Raw genomic sequence first — 9,855 nt, forward strand, 5'->3', positions numbered from 1 at the left:
TTTTTTGGTTTTTTTTTTTTTTAATTTTTTTCTCTCTCTCTCTCTCTCGGTCCAAGTTCACTGCCGAGCGCCGGCGGATCGATGTGCTGCGGGTTTGATTGCGCCTCCCTGGGCGGCGGGGCCGCGCGGCGCGGGGAGGGCCGGGGGCGCGCAGGGCCCGCTCCCGCACCGCGACCCCGCACCGGGACCCCCGCACCGCCACCGGGGAGCGGGGCAGGGATGGAACGGGGATGAAAAAGAACAACAGCACCCCCCACAAAAAAAAAAAGTAGCGATTTTTTTTTTTTAAATTCACGGGGGGGAAATAAAAAAAAAAAAAGGCTGAGCTCACTTTTACGGTAAGATCAAAAAAAAAAAAACCTCCACTCTCTCGCCCCCATTCTTCGAGAGTTGGGATAATTCCAAATACCTGACTAAGTGCAGATGTTGTTGCGTCTTCACATCCTATAAAGCCGCCGTGCCGCTCTCGGGCTCTCGCTTCCCTTTCAAGTTGCAGGAAATTCAAACACTTTACGTGACGGGTGGAGAAGGTTTTGGGATATATTTTTTTTGATTATTATTGTTATGAGTTGATTTTTTTTCCTAAGCTGATCTTTAGGATGAAAAAAAATCGCAGTCGCCTAAAGTCCCCGGGAAATTGCTACTGTTGGGGGAAAACGAAACATTTCTCTTGCAAACAAGAAAATGGTGAGTTGTCAATTGCCGCTTCTGCTGCCAAACTCGCTCAGTTCCATCTCATTGATACTCGCTGGTTGCTCCTCACAGTTACAGTATCTGCTCACAGAAGGAGCGATCAGATCTGCTTAAGAGACGACACGGAGATGTTCCCCCCCACCCCGCTTCCCCAAAAACGCCCGTGTGTGTGAGTGTGTGCGGGCGTGGGTGAGCCGTGCGGCAGGACGGGGCCGGGCGGGCGGGCAGCCCCGGCGGGGCGGGCGGGCGGGCTCGCACCGCGGCGGTGCGTGCCGCTAGATCCGCCCTAACATCTGTCCGTCTCACCATTGGCGCATCCATCAGTGTCACCCCGGCCGCACATTTGCAACGACAACACATCTGACGCTACGCAGACCGGGATTCGGTACAAATAACCGACATACTAAACAACTTAACCGGGGAGGAGGGGACCCAGCCGCAGCATAAGTATTTACAAATGTTAGACATCCTCGGGAAAGCGCGACTCGGCTGCGGTTAATAGCTCGTTCATTCCCCTCTCCCTCCTCCCCCTTTAAGTAGGAATTAGGAAATGGAAAACCTAAATAATTCACGCCCCCCACCCCCCTTCGAAGGATGCTGCCGTCCGGGGGCAGGGGCAGGGACAGGGGCTGGGGCTCAGCCCGGCTGCGCTCCCGGCTCCGCGGGACCGCACCGAGCGCGGAGCCGGCGAGAGGCGAACCCCGGGCTCGGGGGCTGCCGACCGAGCCGGCCCGCGCTGCGCAACATGGAGGATTCCTCCGAGCACTGGAGCGGGAGAGGCTGCAACAAACTTTGGGATGCTCGGCCGGGAGCCTCGGGAGCCCCGGGCGGCTCTGTCCCTGCCTGCCGCACGGAGCGCAGGAGGAAGGTCGCTCTGCCACCAGGCGCTGGTAAAGCGCCCTGAAAACTACAGCAAAATTAGAACGATACGGCGCGAGTGTAGTCATTGCAGTCCTGGGAAGGCTGTTCAGAAATGTACGAAAGCCCTCACTAAAGCCAGGGATGATACCGATTCTCCTCAAGCTGGCTACGGGGGCATCCCGAGGAACGCGCTGCAGCGACCAATCCCGAATTTTGGGGCGGTTGCAAGTTGGAAGAAGTTTTTTTATTCCTTCCGTTTCCTTCTCCCTAAATCTGCTCATTTCTCACTGACTTTGTATCACCCTCAGCCCGCAGGAGGGATGTCAGCCCCTGCCCGCTCGGCTGGGCCCGGGTGCCCAGCGGGGTGCGCAGCCTCCTCCCGCGGGTGCGCTCTCCCACACGCGGGCGTGGGTTTATGCATGTGGTGGCATTTGTGTTGGAACAGGCTCCCGAGCAGAGCTCTGCCTCCCGCAGCACAGCCTGCGTGGAAGATGCTGGCAGGTGGCACCTCAGCAGCTGAGCGGTGTCAACGCAAACAAACACGCGAGACGGTCCCCGGCCCCGCTGCGTGGGGAGGTTTGTGCAAACAGCGCTTACCTGGCTTTGCAAAGGGCGGCCCACACGCGCCGGCAGTGGAGAGTGATGGGCTCGTACCAGTGCGCCGAGCTGGGACTGGGGGGGGGATGAAATAAGTGAAACTTTCCGTAAAGAGTAATTGGAGGAACTTTCTGAGTTCAGTTAGAAATAATAACTCTCGTGTGTGTGAGAGAGAAAGGCAGCAGATATACGTGCACACAGACACATGCACTGCGCTTACACATTCACAACTCAGTGCCAAAATGCTCAGGAAGTTGGGGAATAATTTGGTTGTTAACTATATTAATTTTTTTTAAAAAGGAAGAAAAAAATCTATTGAACTTTCTAACAGACGATTTACAGAGGGAAGTGCAGATGCCTTCATGTGCGTCGGCTTCTTTGGGGGTCACAATCTATTCCAGAAAGCTGGAACCCTCAATTTTATGAAGCATAACATTTCCAAACATAACGCATCAAATCGAAGGCTGAGCAGACTCCATCTACAAAGACTCAGCATACAAGGCTCAGCCCTAAGCTCGCTCTTTCCAGCAGTTTTAAACTAAGGTACCAATTATTTATAAGTCACATAATTAGATAACCATCACTCCTGAACTTTCCATCAGCTAAGAATGTTTTATCTTTCACCACTGGACACTGCTTAGTGCCCTTCTTTGGTGTACATTTTCCTGCTCACTTCATTCCCCTACACCAAAACTCCACCAGTTGCCCGAGACACCCCTCCCGTCCCCTGGCCCGAGCGGAGACAGCAGCTGAGCCGACAAAGGACCCCTGGAATTAACTGCTGGCTATGGGAACGGCCAAAGAGGATCAGTGAGGAAGTTTACCAAACTTGGAACAGCCGCCTCTTAGAAACCAGCGTGTTTTACCCAGGCTTTAACCTTGCTCTCTCCCGAGCAGCGTGTTGATGTTTCGCCACTTGCTCCCTGCAAACAAGGCAGGGAGCGGCGTGCGCCGAGGTGCCCGTGTGTGGCTGCTCTCCCTCGCTGTTCGCACCGGTTCACTGCTCTCCGGGGGTCAGCCTCGAGCACCAAGCGGCCCCGGCCCGGCTCTGCCGGCGCCTCCCCTTCGAGCGGGGCAGAGGAGCCGGGGGGGACCCGCGGGAAGGTACCCGAGTGCCCCCGGCCCGGGGGAAGGGTCGGGCACCAGCGAGCCGGGGCCTTTGGAGCCGCCGGTGCGCGGCAGCGGCTGTCGGGGGCGGAGGGGCCGGGCTGGCGGGCCAGGTGGGGGCCTCACCTGCCCCGGGCAGCCCCCGCAGCCCCGGGCGGACCGCGGGCTGGGCTGGGGGAGCCCCGCGGAGGCGCCGCGGGCACCGGGCGCGCACAACGCGGCGGCCCCGCGGCCGGTCTCGCCGGGCACCCTCGGCCCTCTGTGCCAGGGCACAGCCTGCCCTCCTGCCCCACGCCTCGGCGGCACCATCGAAATGCTGGAAGTACTTGGGTTTCTCCCGGCGAAGAACAAAGAAGCAGCAGCTTTCATTAAGGCTGGACCAGATGAATACGGATCTGACAAGTTTGTTTAAAAAACCCCACTGCCCACGCCCGAAAACGATACTGCGCTTCTGTAAAATACAAAGTGTTGTCAATAACCATTATAGCAGCGATAATGATCTGAGAAGAGAACAAAGACATTTTGTAATATCTACATAACTTTATTAGAGCAAAATTATTTTAAAATGCCTGTGAATTCCCAAACCTCCTGAATACAAATGAATAAAAGTTTTTTCTTCGGGCTGAAAATCTTTGCTTGAATGTAAATTGTTTGGGTAAGTGAATTTACACAGCAGCAAAGTTTGTTTGTCTTAGTCCAGTAGCTTTGCTTTAACGAACCAGATGTTTTGTCTGTAAATTGTCCAGAGGACTTTTACAATTCTGACATGCAATAAGCCCCAGAAAATCAGAACTGGAAAAGCTGTGCCCTTGCAATCAGGACCGGGCATTTCGACAAGAGCACGGGGAAAAAGGGAAAGTCTAAGTACGCCCAGTGTCTTCATATTTGGAAGCCTTATTTTAAGCTGGAGGTAATCTTGTCCGAATCGATTCGCTTCCCTCCAGAGTTGACAGTAATTCCTCACCCAACCACAGATATCAGAAATACATCCCCCCAAGAAAAACACCAAGACAGTAGGTAAGAATAGGGGTGGAAACTTCGGCCGAGGGAGCCGTAGGGCGCTGCGGAGGACCGAGAGGAGCGAAGCGGCCCGGCCCGGTCCGGGGACCCCGCAGCTGCGCCGGAGCGAGCCCCCGCAGCCCGGAGGTGCCCGCGGCGGGCGCTCCCTCCGTCCCCCGCAGCCACGGCCGGCGGCAGCGGCTCCTCTCCCGCGGGGCCCCGCGGAGGCGAAACCCCCCCGCCCCTCCGGGTGCCAACAAGTTCCCAATTAAACTCGGCCCGGCCGCGGCTCTGCGGGATGATGCCGCCGCTGCTGCCCTCCCCACGGAGAGCCGTCCCCGGCGCGTCCCCGCGGCGGGCGGCAGCGGCTCTGCCTTCCCCCTCGGCCACTGAGCTGTCCCGGCTCTCCCTCGTTCCAGCTGGGCTTTCCCTCGGGCTGAGCCCCTCTCGGCCCGGCCAGCGCCCGCCCCGGCACCCGCCGCGCTCCCAGGGGCCGCGCCCTTTGGCGATGATGCCGCTAAAATAAGATCTATCGGCGCGATTCAGTCCCCCCTCAGCTATCACATTTTTCTGCCCCCCTTGAAGTCCTTGAAAGGACTTGAGGTCTCTGAAGAAACAAGCGGCCGCTGCTTTGAAGGAAATAAGCGATACCATTCAGAGCTACTGTAGCGTAATGCATTCACTGGGGCAGTAGGAAAACCTTTTATGAAAAATAGTTACAAATCCTGGAACTCTACCACATGTGACAACAAAGGCTGTTGTCTCAGCAGAAAGGCTTTAGCTAATTTTACCTACACAAAGTTTTACTGGCTGCAGGCTTTGGGAACGCCTTTGTGGAGCCTGGCAATGATCCTCAGGGCTGGCTAATTTGAAAGGCATTTGGAGGATCCGGAGAAGGGATTCCCCTCTTATTCCTCGCATCACCTCAAAGCTCCCATCGCACAGCTGGCACGGCTACTCCTCTGCTGACCGCCTGTGACTGAACGCAATGAAGATTTTGTTGTGCACAGATACACTTAAAAAAAAAAAAAAAAAGAAAAAATACTTGAAGTGGGAAGTTGATAAAGCTTAAGATCGAGTAAAAACTTTCTTTCTTTTCACAGAAACTTCCTTCCCAGGCGGGTCTTTAGTGTTTGGCACATAGCGCTTGCACTAAGACGTGGAAGTTTATCTTTAAGAAGTTGCCCATTTGCCGGTAGCGCACCTTGACCCGCTCCGGGCCCCACTGACTGCCGAGGGAAGGGAAAGGCTACAGCCGCCCCCGCCGGCCCCAAAGCACGGACGGAGGTCGGTGCCCCCGCGAGGACGCGCAGGGGGCCGAGGAGAGCGACCGGCTCCCCCAGCCCCGGCCCGCCTCGTCCTCCTCCTCCTCCGCGCTCTGACTCCGCAGCGGGGCCGCCAGGACACAGACACAAAAACAGCCCCGGCGGGGCCGCCGGGCCGTAAATCTCAAATCCCCACTCCCCGCGTGCCCGGCGGCTGCTGCTCAGGGAGGACTGCGCTGAATTTATCGCGCAGGGAGAGCGCGGGGCCCGGGCGCTGCGGGGCCGTGTGCGGGGTCCAACAACGTGTGCGGCACCCGGCATCCCCCACCCTCACCCCTTCGCCGGGAAAAATTAATGGAAATGTCAGAGATCCGCTGTCCGGGCACACACCAAGCAGGCCCCGAGCCCCGAGAGGGCGGCAGCCGCCCCGCTCCTGTCCCGCACCCCGGAGGTGGTCCCGGGCACTTGTCCCCTCCCGGGCGGCCCTGGGCGAGCAGGAGCCGCGTCCCCGCCGTGTGCGGGGGCAGCGCGGGGCAGGAGCCGCAGCGCTTTGCTCCCCAGCTGGTCACTGGGGTTTGCACCGCCCGGGTCAGGTGAAACGTGGAAACTAAGAAAATCTGACACCACCATTGATTCCCTCTCTTTGTTCTCCTCTGTACACAATGGAGAGGAAGAAATGCGACTTCAAAATTGCAATTAGCCAAGCTTTAGAGCAGGTTTCTGTCATTGGGTATTTATTCCTATCAAATCTCATTTCTTCTCTGAAAAAGCACCTCTAATTGTAAAATAAAACAGACGATGTAAAATAGCTAATATCCTTCTGTAATAAGAGTTGCTTAAATTATGACTGGATGTGCCTAAACAGTCATCTCATAGTTTCCCGCTGATTTTGGTCAGGTCCTGAAAGAATGGCAATTTTTTTCTAATGTTTTAAAAGTATTAACTTCCTTTCAAACATTCTTTAACCTTTAATGTTTTGTAACTTGATGAAAAGGTCACTTTGTTCGGAGTGGATGCATCTGCTCCATAATTGTTCTAATATCAGGCAGAGCTCCATCCTAACACCACATTCTTTTATGAGGATTTTTTTTTCTTAATATACCATTGTTAAGGTTACCATGAGTAATTGTTTTAAAGGCAAAGAGCTCCAGACTAAAGGATGCTCACACTTTATTTAATTTCACCAGCTTCAGATGTTTAGAGCTGTATTCAGCAGATGACATTAGCTGAGCTCTGAGCAGAATAACCTGAAACATTTCACCTCTTCCCACTTGTGGGGGCCTGAGATAGAACACGATCAGAATAAATAGCTGGTTTTATAGACTGGGCTGCATAACAAAATAGCACAAAATACTGATTAATACTTTGGACAGGCAGCAAGTTTGATCCAAGTATCTCAAAGTACTTTACAAAGGGCTGTGTGTTGGAAAGCTGAGACATAGATGGGTTAAGACCTAGGAGCAAAGCAATGCTGGAGATCCTGAGACCTCTGAACATCAGCGTCTCAAGAATCAGCCTCAAAAAGTGATTTGGTGGCAGAAACATTACTAATCTAATTATATTTTAGACTCCTTGCTGTGAAGGCAACAGAAGCTTTTCAACACGTGTAAATCAATATTTATCATTAGGAATGATAATATTTTGAATCTGCAGATTTAGCCAGTTTCGCTACAGAGAACCTATGTTTTTTCCTGTATAAAAGATTAGAAGATGAATACATTGCCACTCATGGGCTGAGAATGTCCACACAAGGGGCAGCTTGTGGTCCCAGATTTGTGGGCAAACATCACTTATTCACAGCACTGTACCTGCTTTGCAAGAGCAGCAATGATACCTGACTGCATATTGGAGATTAGAGCAAGAACCTTAAATTGATGCAATTAATCCCTCTAAAATACAACAGGATTTTCTAATTCTTACACAATTCAAACATCCAGAGAATATGTTTAATTAAACTTGGCTATACTTTTTTTTAAGATTTTCTAAAAAACCAAAAAAATGAGCTAATTATATTGCTTAGTATTCTAATATGCACTTTTTTTTCTAATAACACACTTTTCTAGCCAGGCCAGTCCCTTGAGGACCAGTTCCTCATTTATAAGGAGATCCCCAATGGGAGTTAAAAGGAGGCTATTTTATAAAAAGAAAATATATTCTGAAAGAGGAGCCATACAAAGATAACCCTGCATCACATATATCAGTATGGAGGCTGGAATACATATTCCAATGATGCAAATCTTCCCTTGCAATAATTTGCTCGTTAGTGTTAATGAAAGCCCAGATACTGATGTCTATGTATTTGTTCTTCTATTTTTCATCACACTAATGCTTTTAACTAAAATTATTTTTTTTAAATTTGCTTTATTTAATGAATTTAAAGGTCAATCCTCTTCCTTTCCATATGCAAATCCTATTAATAGGATAGTAGACGTTTGATATTAATGGGAGTTAATAGAGGAGATACCCCCTTCACACAAGAAACCCCATAAGAGAACAAAATAATATCAAGATAATTTCAGTAAATTTGTTGCTTCTCTCTCCCCTTTGAGGACCCAAATATCAAGACAACAATACCTTGAAAACAGGAGCAGCAGCCAGAGGAGGGATGAGATGTGAAAGGGCACACAGGGCCTCTCCAGCTTCCAAAGGCAGAGCCCCAGGACAGGACACAGTCCCACAGCACCTGGAGCCCACTGCCACCTCCTCCTTCTCACCAGTCTCTCATACCTGCAGGGGCCGGGCAGGACACAAGGTACCATCACCAAAAGACCCTTCCCCACCCTACTAAAGAGAGAACAGGCAACTTCTGCTCCATTCAGAGGCCAACAGCCTCCACCTGGGAGACCACAGCTGCTACTCAGAGAAAAACAGGAGCTGCTGGGCTCAATGAGGGAATAAGTGAAGTTACTGCCTCTCTGTGTTCCTGCCAGTTTTGAGTTTAGATGTTTTGTCGCTGTCTTTCTATGTATATCAAGACTCACAGAGGTCTTGATAGTATTTTTTTTTTAATTGCAGCTGTTGGTGTTAAAATAACAGCACTGATGTGCTTATGGAAGTGGCGTTGGGGAAAGAGAAATAAACTCATTCCTTTCATCTGCTGTTCCTGTGGGAAGATGCTCCCTGTGCCCACGAGTGAGGAACAATCCTGTCTAGCCTAACTTCTGCAGTAAAACTATCTGCACCGTTTTTCCAGCAGATGAATCCAGATACAAAACAGCAAAGCATCATTAGTCCAGAGCAGCTTTTTCCTTGGTAAGAAATAAGAAATACCTGGTGCAGCCCCTGGCCAGGCCAGCGCAAGCACTGCTCCTGCAGATCCGCCTCTGCTTCATTGGGGCAGGCTGAAACAATGTGATTGAAAGGTGTGGAGAAAGGGATGAGTCATGGACCACAGAGAGGTGTTAATTTACTTCTTATCAAAGGGCTCTAACTTGCTCCCTCTGAACACCTGGGAATCTTGCAAGGAAACCCATTGTCACTACAGCCTCCCTCCTAGTTGTCACTCCTCAGCTGAAAGTTTTCCAATACCCTTTCTCAATCTGCACCAAGTGACATTAGTGTACTGCACTCCCAAACAGTGTATTCACAACAGCCTTTCGCAATATCCCCTCTCAAAGCTCTTAAGACCTCAGATTTTTAGGGAAAACAATTTTTGTTTCCTTAAATTGAATTTATTTTTCCCACTATTTATACCAAAGGGATTTTTTTTACTTAATTCCTGAACCCAGAAGCTGGTTTTATCCTTTGAAAAAGGTTGTGTTTAAAACCTACAAACTGTGGGAGCTGTGGACAGAGCCCTGCAATGCTCTTGGTCTGTCCAACCTCTGAGCTGCAGAGAGACAGAGCAATAACAAGGACCTCTTGTGCCTCTAAACCACACAGAGCTGCTGCTTCGATGGGTGGATACATTGAACAAATCCTTTTCATTCCTCTTGGCTCTTGGGATGTTGGAAAGCCCCTCTGGAACAGTGACTGTGGGCAGTGACAGCCCTCGTGACACACACAGCCTCCATCTCTCAGATAGTGTTTCTGGCTCTGTGCAGACTAAAGCAGAAAATATCATATCATACCGTGGCTTACATTGAGGTCACCTTTGCTTTCACAGCCTTGATGTGGCCACAGATTTGGCAAGGGATGGGCTGGAAGGTAGGAAGCACGCTGAGATAAAAGGCATCACGTTTCTGAGGAAGCAGGGCCTTGTTCACGGGCCTGCGGTTTGGATTTTAGCTGAGACACACTCAGAACTCCCCTGGGCTTGGGCAAATAGGACAGCACAGAACTGGGTCTGGTGTTTGGGGTGCATGACAAAAATAAGACTTACACTGGTTATATT

At 51.3% G+C, this 9,855-nt stretch overlaps 1 protein-coding gene across 1 annotated transcript; it reads left to right on the forward strand.

Moving 5' to 3' along the window:
* The first annotated feature begins 1,272 nt into the window (after positions 1–1,272).
* LOC113974502 lies at positions 1,273–3,330 on the forward strand. Its single transcript, XM_027697667.1, has 2 exons — positions 1,273–2,130; positions 2,483–3,330. The coding sequence occupies exons 1-2, from the start codon at positions 1,491–1,493 to the stop codon at positions 2,575–2,577; spliced, it is 735 nt and encodes a 244-aa protein (XP_027553468.1). The 5' UTR covers positions 1,273–1,490; the 3' UTR covers positions 2,578–3,330.
* The last annotated feature ends 6,525 nt before the right edge of the window (positions 3,331–9,855 follow it).

This window comes from Neopelma chrysocephalum, unplaced genomic scaffold, assembly GCF_003984885.1.
Source record: "Neopelma chrysocephalum unplaced genomic scaffold, ASM398488v2 Primary Assembly neopelma1_121, whole genome shotgun sequence".
Lineage (NCBI taxonomy): Eukaryota > Metazoa > Chordata > Aves > Passeriformes > Pipridae > Neopelma > Neopelma chrysocephalum.